Raw genomic sequence first — 15,497 nt, 5'->3', positions numbered from 1 at the left:
GACAGAAAATGTGAAGGGCTGACTTTTCCTCAGTGATCCTGGTCCCTGTGCAGCAGGTGTGTGTATAAGAAACGCACCAATATGGGCAATCTCAGAATAGAAGTTTGGAGAAACCATTCCCAGAGACACCAAAAGGTAGTTGACCAGTTGTCTGACCACGTGGCCGCCAGGCCCCTAGTGAGTCTGCGCACAAGCACTCCCTCCGCCCCTGCAGTGCCTGAGTGGGTGCGCAGGCGCAGTAGGAGCACGCCGTTGCCATTGGAGACCATCACCTGCTGAGGAGCCTGAGGGCGGGCTTGGTGCTGGGCTCCGGCCTATCCCTGTGATGGTCGCTCAGCGGGGTCTGGCAACCTGGCGCTGAGCGCGCTGCCAGCCGGCATCTTCCTCTTCATCTAGGCCTAGGTGCTGGCGTGAGAACCCGAACTGGGTGCTGGACAAGCGCCCCCCGAAACTCCTTGGGACCTTCAACAAGTAAAATGCAAGGTAGTGATGTCGCTTTGCTGGAGTGACTTCGTGTCAAAAGCCATAAAGGGGCATGGAGGCTGATCACAGTGCTCCTCTCCCCACAGCCTCCCTTTTCTCTTATCATCTTTCTCCCTCCCTCATCAGAGTCTGGGTCTTAACGACACCCCCCCCCCACCAACTCCACACCCCATTCTTGATTTGATCCAATATTGAGTATCTGGGTTCCGGCCCAAGACTGTCCTTGAACATACTAAAATGAATCCCTTGACTTCTGGGAGCTCCCATTGACTTGGAAGCCAGTCCTGAAAATCGAAAGAATAGGATAGGACTTACGGTCAGAATGTTAGACGAACATGGAGTGGGGCATCGAACGGGCTCGGAGTCAGAGTAGGAATGGCCAGGATGAGGTTGAGAAGGTGGACAGGGAGCCGTTCACGACAGGCTTTATTTACATGCCCTGCTAAATAATTTAGACTTAATTCTGAAGGTGCCAAGGGGTTGCACCCCTGCTAAATTAGATGCTAAAGACAGAGAATGGTTTCCAGATAGAAGCTTTCTGCGACTATTTCAGAATTTCTACATAAAGCAAGTTTAGGGGATAAGAATGAGTTTGGGAGTAAGGATTAGGGGACTCATCCCTCAGCTGCTTTTGGATTAGTAACTTAAGTGATTTTAAATAAATTAGTGATTTTATTCAGGATCACCCAAAAATAAAAACAAATAAATGATTTATTTATTTATTTTTACAAATAATGGGATGCTTAACTGAGTTTACAATACACAAACACAGACTGATTTAAAAAACGAGAAGAATTCCAACCATCAGTTATTGCAGGAATATGTTGTAGTATTTCTTAGTTAGTTCCTTTCATCAATTAACCTGAGAATTTTAAACATCCCCTCTTTCTTTTTCTGACTGGTATTTTTTAGGAATACCAAACCTGGCATGGTTTGGGTAGAGGCCTGATAGAAATTACACTGAGGCCATATATTCTGCTCCCCACGTCACTTCATGGTGCTTCCACTGTTAACAACTCAAGTGAAAAGAATTTTCTATACAGTCATCCCTCCATATCTGCTGGGCAGATACCAACATCAAAGGGTGCTCTAGTCCCAATTGTAAAGTGGTGTAGGATTTGCATGTAACATGCAAATCGCCTATACTTTAAATCATCTCTAGTTAATATCAAATACAATGCAAATGCTATGTAAATAGTTGCTATACTACATTGACCATTTTAGTTGTATTTTTATTGGCACATTCCTTTTAATATTTTGATCCACAATTGGTTGACTCAGACCAAAAAGAGGGCCAACTTATAAATGAAAGGGCTTATTTTTATTTTTTTGTTTTCTGTAAAGTGGCAAATAATAGCAATGTAGACATGCTGTTCCTTATTATTCTATGTGGATTCTGTAATTTTATGGCTTTTAATCACTTCTAAACACTTTCTGTTTTTATTTTTCAAAGATAGTGTTTGAATGTATAAAGCTTATTTTAGTTAATAACATTTGTTTTCTCTCTTTTGCTATTACTAATCTGTATTCTTAAATAGCTTTTTCTGTCTCTATACTTTATAGCATTAAGGGACATTGAGAAAACAAATTTTAGAAAAGAAAGGCTTATTGAAATAATGAAGTCATGAGATTTTAAGACTACAGAGAATGAGAGTTCAATTGGCCAAATTCCCTCCTTTCTGAAAAGATCAAGCCTCAGATTTTAAGATCATGTTAGTCAGGTGGCATGACTCAAGTTATTGACCTATGTAAGCAGGACATACTAGCGATATAGAATTCCAGATCTAAAAATAAATAAAATCCACAAAGGGATATAATTATTAGCCAGGTTTTTAATCTTAATATAAATTTGGAGATGATCTGAACAACTGAGAGATTCAGGAATAACAGGAAAAAAAAAAAAGACCAGGAAATGCATTAACATTGTGGGAGCAACTTTAATAAGTTGTCTGATAGAACAAAAGGTTCTTTTCATATGGAAAGAACTGGGTACCAGATATGTGTGAGAAAAAAAAATCACAAGCTCACATACTTGGTGAATTTAAGTTCAAGAACTTGGTTTTGAAAATGCAAATATGGCACTATGAATTGCACTGAATTGATTATGAACTGCAAATGAATTGTTGAAAGTTTTACTGAAAATTCTCTAATAGTATTCCCTAGATATTCTTTATACTTTTTCATCTCTGTTACTGTTTGCTCTGTAAACAGTAGGCACTATTTACTACTCAGAGATCATATCTGTAAAATGCCGATATGTTTTAGTCATAGAGAGAGGCTTTTCAGTTATAGAGGCTGTTATTCAGAACAGGTGGATGAAAGTTGATGCCTCTAATATTAAGGCATAGAAAGAATAATGCTATTGCTTCTGAATTTGGGGAGGTGGTGGCCGAACAACAAGGGAAGAATCAAACTTACATATTTTCTTCTAAGAAAATCGTGTGTATGTGCTTTGTATTGTTTTGTAGAAGTTTGCTAATAAAGATATCACCAAAGGCTAGAGAGAAAATCATCTAGAGGAAATGCTGGCAGTATGGCCTGTGTTTATTCAAAAATCTCTACAGCAGATTCTCTCGTTTTAGGGGTAAGATTACATTTTGACTGACTAAATTCAAGATCATTAACGATTTCTTTTTTTAAAAGGATATCTTGGATCTGAAGGACAGACTTGTTTAAATCAAAAGGGTAAAAGTTTATGTTTTTGAAATGTTGATTGTCTTCTACAAATTTTGAGTGATCTCATGTTCCTTCATAAACAAATATGTGCTGAGATATAAGCATACAGACTAAACTAGCGCACACAGGATAATAGAGTAATCAAAGTAAGGTTTAAAAGGAAAGAAGAGAGTACTGTACTTAACATCTATATAGTAGGATGATTATAAAGTTGTCTCAATTTATAAACATGTGAGGTTACAGTTTAGCTTTCTTAATAAACACCCAGGAATTATGTGGATCACACTTTTTCACATCCAAAGGGGAAAAACCTTTTCCACTGATGTGAACTTTTCCTCTGAATTTGAATGTTGTGTAGATCAATTATCTTAGTCTTCTCAACTATTCAGCAGAGGTTCTTAACCTCTTTGGGGTCACAGACCATTTTGGCATAGAATGAAAGCTCTGAATCTTCTTCCCAGGATTATGTACATGTCACAATCCTTCTCATTTTTTTATTGGGAGCAGGGGGTAGGGGAGTCTGACCTGCTGATATTCAAATTGGTTCTAGATTAAGAATCATTTTTAAATAAGAAAACCTATCTTTTCCTTCTTCACACACTGGAAATTCTTTATAAATTTTGGCTAATTAGATACGTCATAGTTTTATGTAAAACAATAGCCAATCATATAAAAAGAGATAGTATTTTTCAAGCCCACTTACTTTTTTTTAACAGTTGGGAAAGTTACATGGAATCACTATTCTTGATACCAGTATGCTTACATAAGACATTTGCCTGATGCCTTCTCTATTCTGGGCACCATATGAGAGGCTGGTGATAAAACAGTAAGAGAAACAAACTCCAGGCCCTGTAGGATTTTGCAGTCTAGTGGGGGATATTTCTCTAGTCAAATCCAAAGAACTTCTGGAAATATTACCATTCTTGCAAATTGGATGCAAGGGGAAACCTTAAATTCTAAACCTATAAAAATGCATGATTGTTACCAAAAAAGAGGCCTTTCCTTTCAAAAAAAATAAACTTCTCTAAAATATGTTTTAAAAATTAGCCAATTGCACATGCATGTTTCATGGATTGCCTGCTTTGCAAAAAGCTGGAACTCTTAAAACATGAAATAGCTTCCTGTTAAAATTTATATGAAAATAAAATTTATGTATCCTCTGTCATTTTTAAAGAGTAATCAAAAATATGATTAAATATATGAAATATGAGTTCACATATAAATTCAGAAATCAATTTACTGGGATTATCATTATATTCTTACAGATTAGAGTTGAGTAATAATTCTCCCCTATCTGTACTCCTTCCCCTGTCCAAGGTGAAAACCAAGTTCAAGCAAGTCCATTTTGGATATTTTCTGTATTACTGTGTTGGATTATGCCTCAATCCAGCGTATTTGTTAAAAAATTCATACCAAGTGCTCCTTGAATGAAAAGATAAATCAAGCCTTTATAAGATTTAAAAAGTTACTCATCTTTAATTAATTACTAGTGTACAAGAAAATGTTGGATTTATGGCTTCCTGCATCCCAGTAGATTAGTAACCATATTTTCTCTGAAGCACCCCCAGTATTCTTCTCTTGTGCCATTATTTGATAGGTAGGGAGACTAGACAGTGATCCAATCAAACTGTTAACTTACAAGAGAATTGGCCAGAGCCACTATTATTGAACAGCCTGTTGCTTTCAGTATGACTGATTCCTATTTGGTAAATCTCAGTCCTTCCTGATTTGGTCCTTCTTTCTGGGATAACCAATCCAGGAAATACATCGTTAAGTATATTGGTGCATTGCTGTTTTACTTTTGTATTTTCAAAGGTGCTAAATGCTTCTTATAGTTAACACTTATTGGAATTGTGTTTTAAATTACATTATTTTGGTACTAATAGCATTCTCTTCTCACAGGCTATCCAGATTATGATTGGTGTCTTTCATGTTTTCATGTGGTACTTCCTATTGGTTTTGTATATGGGACAAATTAAAGGAGTCTTTGGAACATATGAACCTATAACTTACAAAACAGGATGTACTTTATGGGGAACTTTCGTGAGTAGAATACCTATACATTATTTTAATCATACAATAAATAATATTCATGCCAATAGTAGAAGATAGGGAATAGTTTATAAACAAGGTTTTCAGGAGAATTATGTAACTAAATCCCATGTTGATAATTTATTCAAAGTCAGATTCCTTTTTTCAGCAAATATATATTGAGCACCTTTAATTTACAAAGTGCTGTTTCAAGAGATATGGATACAGGAGTACATTATGACAACCATAAGGTAGTTTGTCTCTAGATATGTGAAAGACAAAGAATCTTAACTATAATATCCATTAGAATGATTAACTTGCATGTTTACAATCTTCACTTTAGTCTCCTCATCCAGTGAGTCAATACTCATTTTCTAAATTTTTCTTACTGACACTCTCCTGTGGTTTCTAGATAGCCATTAGGTAGGAGGAAAACCTGGAGAGCATGGCACCCTGGAAGCCAAGTGAAGATTTTGTTAGAAGAAGTGAGGAAGGATCAACTGTATTATATTTTGTTGTTTTGTCAGATAAAATGAGGACTACAAATTGACCATTGGATTTAGCAATATGGAGGTCAGTAGCAAATTTTACAAGTAGTTTTGGTGGAATTGTGAGGCAAGAGCCTGGTAGGAATTGATTTAAGAAAATAACAGGAAAAGCGGAATTACAGACAGCAAATAGACAACTTCCTTAAGGACTTTACTGTAATGTGGCATACAGGAATGTGGTGATAGCTGGGGAAATTTGGCTTAAGAGAGGATTTGCTTACTATTTTTTTGTGAGGTGAAAGAAACAGCATCTTCCTTTGTTGAGAGGACTGAACCAAAAGAAAGAAAATTGATGCTATGAGTAAATAGGGGTGGGTATTGGAAACAAGTGTTTGTGTAGGCAAGACATGATGAATTTTGGTGCACAAATAGCTAGGAGCATAGAAAGTTCATCCAGGGCAGCGGTTCTCAGCTAGAGGTGATTTTGCCCCTGAGAACATTTTATAATGTCTGGAGATATTTTGGATTTTCACAGCTGGAGGTGCACATCAGGTGGGCAGGGGCCAAAGATGCTGCTAAATAGCCTGCGATCCTCAGACGGTCCCTCACAACAAAGAATTATCCAGCCTAATTATAAATGGCTACAAGGTATGAAAACAGGAGGGAAAGGCAGAGAAAGAGAAAGGACAGTTTTCTTTGATAGGATGTTGGAAGCTTGTGGAAGTTTTTTGTTTGTTTGTTTGTTTTCCAGTAGCTTCAAATATCTCAGTGACTTAGGAAGCAAGATCATGAACTGAAATTGAGGATGGGCAAGTGGATCAGTTGTTTGAGGAAAAAAGAGAGAATGTGAAATAATCATCAAGGAAAAGTGAGAGAGTGCATGGATTGTGGAGAGATAGTTTTATTTTCATACCGTGTTAAGGACACACTTGAGGTTTAGGAACGGGATATGGGTTGTATGCCTTTCTGAGGCCATGGTCAGCTGCATGAGTGCAGGCGTGCAGTAGGAGGAAAACAATCAGGATTTTTGTTTAGCAACTATAACAAAACAGGAAAGGTGCAAAGCCGTTGCAAGTGGGTATAAGGGAGTGTTTGTAATGGTTGGCCATGAAATTTAAGTTAGTGATGGAAAGAAGAATTTAACAGAGAGTTGAAGTTCTCAGATTATAGATCCAGGTGGGGTCAAAGGGTTGTTCGACTTTTAATACTAGAGGACATGAGCTAGAAAGATAGCAGGTGGTGATAGGGTGGAATACTTGAAATTAAGATGTGAAAGGTACAACAAGGACAAGAGAATGTCCTTATGGGAGTAAGTGACTAAGATAGTTTTGAGTCAGGGATTGGAGGAGAGAACAAGAACCACAAGCCCAAGATACTAGAAAGATGATATGGTTTGGCTCTGCATCCCCACCCAAATCTCATCTTTTAGCTCCCATAATTCCCATGTGTTATGGGAGAGACCCAGTGGAAGATAATTGAAATCATGGTGGGGGCAAGTCATTCCTGTGCTGTTCTTGTGATAGTGAATAAGTTTCACAAGATATGGTGGTTTTAAAAAATGGGAATTTTTCTGTCCCTGGCCCCTCTCAAATTTCATGTCTTCACATTTCAAAACTGTTCATGCCTTCCCACCATTCAACTTCTATTGGGACTTGTTGGGAAGTTCCACAAATCTTCCCAACAGTTCTCCAAAGTCTTAACTCAACATTAACTCAAAAGTCCACAGTCCAAAGTCTCATCTGAGACAAGGCAAGTTCCCCTCCACCTATGAGCCTATAAAATCAAAGACAAGTTAGTTACTTCTTTGATACAGTGGGGATACAGGCTTGGATAAATACAGCTGTTCCAAATGGGAGAAATTGGTTGAAACAAAGGCTACAGGCTCCATGAAAATCCAAAATCCAGTGGGGCAGTCAAATCTTAAAGTTCAAAAATGATCTCCTTTGATTCCATGTCTCACATCCAGGCCATGCTGATCAAAGAAGTAGGCTCCCATGGCTTTGGGCAGCTCTGCCACTGTGGCTTTGCATGGTGTAGCCCTGCTTCTGGCTTTCACAGGCTGGTGTTGTCTGTGGCTTTTCCAAGCACAGAATGCAAGCTGTCAGAGGATCTACCATTCTGGGGTCTGGAGGTTGGTGGCCCTCTTCTCACAGCTCCACTAGGCGGTACCCCAGTAGGCAGTCAGTGTGGTGTCTCCAACTCCACATTTCCCTTCTGCACTGCCCTAGAAGAGGTTCTCCATGAGGGCCCCACTCTTGCAGCAAATTACTGCCTGGGCATTCAGGCACCTCCATACATCCTTTGATATCTAGGCAGAGGTTCCAAACCTCAATTCTTGACTTCTGTGTACCCATAGGCTCAATACCACATGGAAGCTGCCAAGGCTTGGGGCTTGCATTCTCTGAAGCCCTGACCCAAGCTCTACATTGACTCATTTCAGCCACAGCTGAAGCACCTGGGATGCAGGTCACCAAGTCCCTAGGCTGCACACAGCACAGGGGCCCTGGGCCTAGCCCACGAAACCACTTTTTCCTCCTAGGCCTTGGGACCTGTGATGGGAGGAGCTGCGGCGAAGACCTCTGACATGCCCTGGAGACATTTTCCCCATTGTCTTGAGAACTGACATTGGGCTCCTCATTACTTATGCAAGTTTCTGCAGCCAGCTTAAATTTCTTCTCAGAAAATGGGTTTTTCTTTTCTATGACATTGTCAGGCTGCATTTTTTTTTAACTTTTATGCTTTGCTTCCCTTATAAAACTGACTGACTTTAACTGCACCCGAGTCACCTCTCAAATGCTTTGCTGCTTAGAAATTTCTTCTGCCAGATACCCTAAATCGTCTCTCTCAAGTTCAAAGTCCACAAATCTCTAGGGCAAAATGTCACCAGTCTCTTTACTGAAGCATAACAAGAGTCACATTTGCTCTAGTTCTCAACAAGTTCCTCATCTCCATCTGAGACCACTTCAGCCTTGATTTTGTTGTTCATATCATTATCAGCATTTTGGCTAAAACCATTCAAAAGTCTCTAGGGAGTTCCAAACGTTGGCACATTTTCTTGCCGCCTTCTGATTTGTCCAAACTGTTCCAATGTCTGCCTGTTACCCAGTTCCAAAGTCACTTCCACATTTTCTGGTATCTTTTTCAGCAGCAATCCACTCCTGGTACCAATTTAGTGTATTAGTCCATTTTTATGCTGCTGATAAAGACATGCCTGAGACTGGTCAATTTACAATAGAGGTTTATTGTACTTACAGTTTCTTATGACTGGGAAGGCCTCACAACTGTGGCAGAAAGCAAGGAGGAGCAAGTCATATCTTATGTGGATGACAGCAGGCAAAGAGAGAGGACTTGTACAGGGAAACTCCAATTTTTAAAACCCTCAGATCTCATAAGACTTATTCACTATCACAAGAACACCATGGGAAAGACCCACACCCATGATTCAATTATCTTTCACTGAGTCCCACCCACAACACATAGGAATTATGGGAGAGCTACAAGATGAGATTTGGGTGGGGACATGGAGCCAAACCATGTCAAAAGACTGTGTGGGGGGCAGGAGAGGGGGGTGTGTAAATCACCAAAGATTAAGTCATGTTGAAGAGAGAGTCAAAATTTCACCTCATCCCAAAAGACGAATGGCTGAGGGGTCAATAGATTACTTCAACCATGAGGGATAGTGAGTGATAGAACCTGACATGTGGCTCAAAGGTGGAGGAGAAAGAATGGTTGGATAGCAGTAATGAGCAAGGAAACCACTTAAGACATACTTGGAACAGATGTGGGCTTAATAGGAATGAGGGCTGTAGGATGCAAAATGGCTGCCCCTTGAGACAACAAGTGATCACTAGAAGAAACAGTGATCTCTAGGAGGTTTCCCACTTTTATACACATACCAGCTTATAAGTGTCAACTGATTGCCTTGGGGAAAAAAATAGTAGAAAAATATTGAATTTTCACACAAAATCCAAATGATACATGGTTCATAAAGAATGCATGGCTCATAAATAACACACTGGTTTACAGGTGATAAATGATAAATGACTCACTGGCTCACAAAGGTCAAAGCACTGCCTTGGGAAAAAATCAGAGAAAAATTGTGGATTTTCAGACAAAATCTAAATAAATGATGCATTTTCCTTAGTGTTTAACCATTTGCATTATAAAAATAGTATATTTAACCCCTAGGATAACTTATCTAAAATTTGAATTAAATATAATTTAAAACTAAACTTCTCACTTAAGCCTAAACTTTGAAAGGCATTTTTTAAAGCACATGGTAATCTAAAGATAAACTCATTAGAGAGCACTCTGGTTCAAAATTCACAAGATATTTTCACTTTATATTCTAAGCTAGCTCTTACTTTCACTGTGTACCTCCTTAAAAGTCTCAACTTTTGTTGTGGAATGAAGTGCTGAACATATAGATTTAAAATTATCCATGGGCAGTTTGTAAGGTTCAGGTTTGGGTTTCCAATGTATAGTGTATAGTGTGACAAAAATAGCCTTTGACTTGGATCTTTAGTGTCTTATCACTAAAACAAATAAGACAAGGAATATTTTGAGAAAATTGTGCAACCCATCTTCAAACAATATGGCATAGTTTTATACTTCATGGAAGTAGATAGACTTCCTAACATGAAAATACCTCTGTTTTAAAAAACAAAGGCAAAGGCATGAATTTCTGTCATTACCTTAATAATGACTACAATCTCATAAAAGAGACTGCAGGTTTTGTACCATCACGATGTGGAATAGACTCTTGAACCACTTTTTCCATATTTGGATATGTACATAGTAATCATAATTAGTGGCATCATCTCATTAGAAAAGATAGCATTAAAAGCAATAATAAAATGAGATATATATGATGTAGCTCATACACATAAAAGCAAACTTGGTTCCCAGTTCAGGACTACATAGGCTGTCTTTGGCATATTACCACAATGTGAATCTGCACACTGTCCCCTATATGTTTCTGTTATGAGTGACCCTACTGTTACCTTTCACTGTAATACTGCATGATGTAAATTTGTCCTGACCTGTCTACTAAAACTTCTTTATATTTTGCTACTATTAGCATTCTTAAAATAATTGACTTAGAAGAGAGTTGTTAAAAATACATTCTAAATTGGCAAGCATTATCAATGAGTATTTATAAATATGTTTTTATATCCAGTTTATCATTGCAGGAGCCTTCATAATAAGAGTAACAAAGCATCCAACTCGATCTGGAGTAAGTTAAAATGTTTGAGGTATCTCTAGAAATCACTTGTCACAAAGCTAAATGTTAATTTAAATGAAAATATAATATCTAAACAATGAAGGAATCTACCCTATCTGTAAAATAAATGAAGGAATTAAGGGTGAATCTAGAAGAACATAATTTAATGTAGACAAATATGCTGTATTAGTTAAAATCATGATGACTTTATATACAGGTTCCTAAACGAATATATAGTTTTTGTTTTGTTTGATATTAAACCTTTTAACATTGTATAAACTTTATAATTAGGAAACTTTTAATAGGACCTAATGACTTTAGATATAGACATTTTACTATTGTAAATCTTCATTTTCTGAACTATCCTGTTTGGGAAAAGGATTGTATCTTGTAACAAAGTAGGGAATTGGTCCAAATTAAAGACTCATGCATGGTTTAAGTAGATCGATATTGGGAAGGTGGACACTTTAGAATCTTAGAGCTAAAACATACATTAGAAAGTAGCCTTCTCTCATAATTTTACAGATAAAAAACTGATGTCTAAAGATATTGATAGATTTCCTTAGATAATGAAAACCCAGGATTAAAATTTTATCAACTAAATCCTATTTCTACAGGCAGTCACTTTTTATCTTCTTTTTTTTCCTACAGTGCAACCACTTTTGTTCAAATCATATCTTATATGCTTTCTTCCAAATGGCTTACAATATTGAAAAATAAAATTTTTTAAATTATACTTTAAGTTCTGGGGTACACGTGAAGAATATGCAGGTTCGTTATATAGGAATATACGTGTCATGGTGGTTTGCTGCATCCATCACCCCATCATCTACATTAGGAATTTCTCCTAATAATATCCCTCCACTATCCCCCCAGCCCCTGCTATCTCTCCCTTAGCCCCCCACTCCCCAACAGGCCCCAATGTGTGATGTTCCCTTCCCTGTGCCCATGTGTTCTCATTGTTCAACACCCACTTATGAGTGAGAACATGCAGTGTTTGGCTTTCTATTCTTATGTCAGTTTGCTGAGAATGATGGTTTCCAGCTTTATCCATGTCCCTGCAAAGGACATGGACTCATCCTTTTTTATGGCTGCATAGTATTCCATGGTGTATATGTGCCACATTTTCTTTATCCAGTCTATTATTGGTGGGCATTTGGGTTGGTTCCAAGTCTTTGCAATTGTGAACAGTGCCACGATAAACATATGTGTACATGTGTCTTTATAATAGAATGATTTGTATCCTTTGGATGTATGCCCAGTAATGGGATTGCTGGGTCAAATTGAATTTCTATTTCTAGATCCTTGAGGAATCACCACACTGTCGTCCACAATGGCTGAACTAATTTTCTGAAGTAATTTCCCACCAACAGTGTAAAAGTGTTCCAATTTCTCCACATCCTCTCCAGCATCTCGTCTCCTAATTTTTAATGATCGTCATTCTAACTGGCATGAGATGATATCTCCATGTGGTTCTGATTTGCATTTCTCTAATGACCAGTGATGATGAGTTTTCACGTTTGTTGACTGCATAAATGTCCTTTTTTGAAAAGTGTCTGTTCATATTCTTTTCCCACTTTTTGATGGAGTTTTTTTTTTTCTTGTAAATTAAGTACTTTGTAGATTCTGGATATTAGCCCTTTGTCAGATGGGTAGATTGCAATAAACTTTTCCTATTCTGTTGGTTGCTGGTTCACTCTAATGATAGTTTTTTGTTTTTGTTTTTTGCTGGGCAAAGGCTCTTTAGGTTAATTAGATCCCATTTGTCAATTTTGGCTTTTGTTACCATTGCTTTTAGTGTTTTAGTCATGAAGTCTTTGCCCATGCCTATGTCCTGAATGGTTTTGCCTAGGTTTTCTCCTAGGGTTTTTATGTGTTAGGTCTCATGTTTAAATCTTTAATCCATCTGGAGTTAATTTTTGTATAAGGTGTAAGGAAGGGATCCAGTTTCAGCTTTCTGCATATGGCTAGGCAGTTTTCCCAACACCATTTATTAAATAGGGAATACATTCCCCATTGCTTGTTTTTGTCAGGTTTGTCAAAGATCAGATGGTTGCAGATGTGTGGCATTATTTCTGAGGCTTAGTTCTGTTCCATTGGTCTATACCTGTGTTTTGGTACCAGTACCACGCTATTTTGATTACTGTAGCCTTGTAGTGTAGTTTGAATTCAGGTAGTGTGATGTTTTCAGCTTTATTATTATTATTTTGCTTATGATTGTCTTGGCTATGCAGGCTCTTTTTTAGTTCCATATGAAGTTTAAGGTGTTTTTTTTTTCCAATTCTGTGAAGAAAGTCAATGGTAGCTTGATGGGGATAGCATTGAATCTATAAATTTCTTTGGGCAGTATAGCCATTTTTCATGATACTAATTCTTCATAACCATGAGCATGGAGTGTTTTTCCATCTGTTTGTGTCCTCTCTTATTTCCTTGAGCAGCAGTTTGTAGTTTTCCTTGAAGAGGCCCTTCACATCCCTTATTAGTTGTATTCCTAGGTATTCTATTCTCTTTGTAGCAATTGTGAATGGGAGTTCACTCATGATTTGGCTTTCTGTTTGTCTGTTATTGGTGTAAAGGAATGCTTGTGATTTTTGCATATTGATTTTGTATCCTGAGACTATGCTGAAGTTGCTTATCAGCTTAAGGAGATTTTGGGCTGAGATGATGAGGTCTTCTAAATATACAATCATGTCGTCTGCAAATAGAGACAATTTGATTTCCTCTTTTTCTAATTGAATACCCTTTATTTCTTTCTCTTGCCTGATTGCCCCAGCCAAAACTTCCAATACTATGTTGAATAGGAGTGGTGAGAGAAACCATCATTTTCCTGTGCTAGTTTTCAAAGGGAATGCTTCCAGTTTTTGCCCATTCAGTATGATGTTGGCTGTGGTTTTGTCATAAATAGCCCTTATTATTTTAATATATGTTCCATCAATATCTAGTTTATGAGAGTTTTTAGTATAAAGGGCTGTTGAATTTTGTCGAAGTCTTTCTCTGCATCTATTGAGATAATCATGTGGTTTTTGTCTTTGGTTCTGTTTATGTGATGGATTATGTTTATAGATGTGTGCATGTTGAAACAGACTTGCATCCCAGGGATGAAGCTGTCTTGATCATGATGGATATGCTTTTTGATGTTCTATTGGATTTGGTTTGCCAGTATTTTATTGAGGATTTTTGTATCAAAGTTCACCATGGATATTGGCCTCAAAATTTCTTTTTTAGTTATATCTCTGTCAGGTATTGGTATTAAGATGATGTTGGTCTCATAAAATGAGTTTGGCAGGAGTCCCTCTTTTTGTATTGTTTGGAATAGTTTCAGAAGGAATGGTGCCAGCTCCTCTTTGTACCTCTGGTAGAATTCAGCTATGAGCCCATCTGGTCCTGGACTTTTTTTGGTTGGTAGGCTATTAATTGCTGCCTCAATTTCAGACCTTGTTATTGGTCCACTCAGGGATTTTACTTATTCCTGGTTTAGCCCAGGGAGAATGTAAGTGTCCAGGAATTTATCCATTTCTTCTAGATTTACTGGTTTATTTGCATAGAGGTGTTTGTAGTAATCTCTGATGATAGTTTGTATTTCTGTTGGATTGGTAGTGATATCCCCTTTATCATTTTTTATTGCATCTAGTTGATGCTTCTCTCTTTTCTTCTTTATTATTCTGGCTAGTGGTCTATTTTGTTGATCTTTTCAAAAAACCAGCTCCTGAATTCACTGATTTTTTGAAAGCTTTTTTCTGTCTCTATCTCCTTCAGTTATCCTCTGTTCTTAGTTATTTGTTGTCTTCTGCTAGCTTTTGAATTTGTTTGATCTTGCTCCTCCAGTTCTTTTAATCATGACATTAGGATGTCAATTTTAGATCTTTCCTGCTTTCTCTTGTGGCATTTAGTGCTATAAGTTTCCCTTTAAACACTGCTTTAAATGTGTCCCAGAGATTCTGGTATGTTGTGTCTTCATTCTCATTGGTTTTGTAGAACATATTTATTTCTGCCTCCATTTATTTATTTATCCAGGAGTCATTCAGGAACAGGTTGTTCAGTTTACATGTAGTTCTGCAGTTTTGAGTGAGTTCTTAATCCTGAGTTCTAATTTGATAGCACTGTGGTCTGAGAAACTGTTTGTTATCATCTCCATTCTTTTGCATTTGCTGAGGAGTGTTTTACTTCCAATTGTGTGGTCAATTTTAGAATAACTGTGATGTGATGCTGATAAGAACGTATATTCTGTGGATCTAGGGTGTCTGCAGATGTCTATTAGGTCCGCTTATTCCAGATCTGAGTTCAAGTCCTGGATATCCTTGTTAATTTTCTGTTTCGTTGATCTGTCTGATATGGACAGTAGGATGTTAAAGTCTCTCACTGTTATTGTGTGGGAGTCTAAGCCTCTTTGTAGGTCATTAAGAACTTGCTTTCTGTATCTGAGTGCTCCTATCTTGAGTGCATATATATTTAGGATAGCTAGCTCTTGTTGTTGCATGGATCCCTTTACCACTATGTAATGCTCTTGTCTCTTCTGATCTTTGTTGGTTTAAAGTCTGCTTTATCAGAGACTTGGATTGCAACCCCTGCTTTTTTTTTCTTTCTTTTTTTTTTTT

The 15,497-nt window shown here is 37.5% G+C and overlaps 1 protein-coding gene across 3 annotated transcripts in view; it reads left to right on the top strand.

The window, feature by feature from the left end:
• Window positions 1–268: 268 nt before the first annotated feature.
• The window catches only part of MS4A13 (membrane spanning 4-domains A13), a 27,834-nt gene continuing 12,605 nt past the window's right edge, over window positions 269–15,497 (top strand). For 2 of the 3 annotated variants that reach the window (XM_037728030.1, XM_017498842.2), the window contains exons 1-4: window positions 269–483; window positions 2,952–3,067; window positions 5,062–5,202; window positions 10,858–10,914. In XM_037728030.1, the coding sequence (XP_037583958.1) occupies window positions 3,017–3,067; window positions 5,062–5,202; window positions 10,858–10,914 (249 nt within the window). In that variant the 5' untranslated portion in view covers window positions 269–483; window positions 2,952–3,016. The remainder of the gene's footprint in view (window positions 484–2,951; window positions 3,068–5,061; window positions 5,203–10,857; window positions 10,915–15,497) is intronic. The other variant, XM_037728031.1, reaches the window with a different exon arrangement.

This window comes from Cebus imitator, unplaced genomic scaffold (assembly GCF_001604975.1).
Source record: "Cebus imitator isolate Cc_AM_T3 unplaced genomic scaffold, Cebus_imitator-1.0 Scaffold253, whole genome shotgun sequence".
Taxonomy (NCBI): domain Eukaryota; kingdom Metazoa; phylum Chordata; class Mammalia; order Primates; family Cebidae; genus Cebus; species Cebus imitator.
The sequence above is the reverse complement of the archived record's forward strand: the minus strand, read 5'-3'. Positions and strand labels throughout refer to the sequence as shown.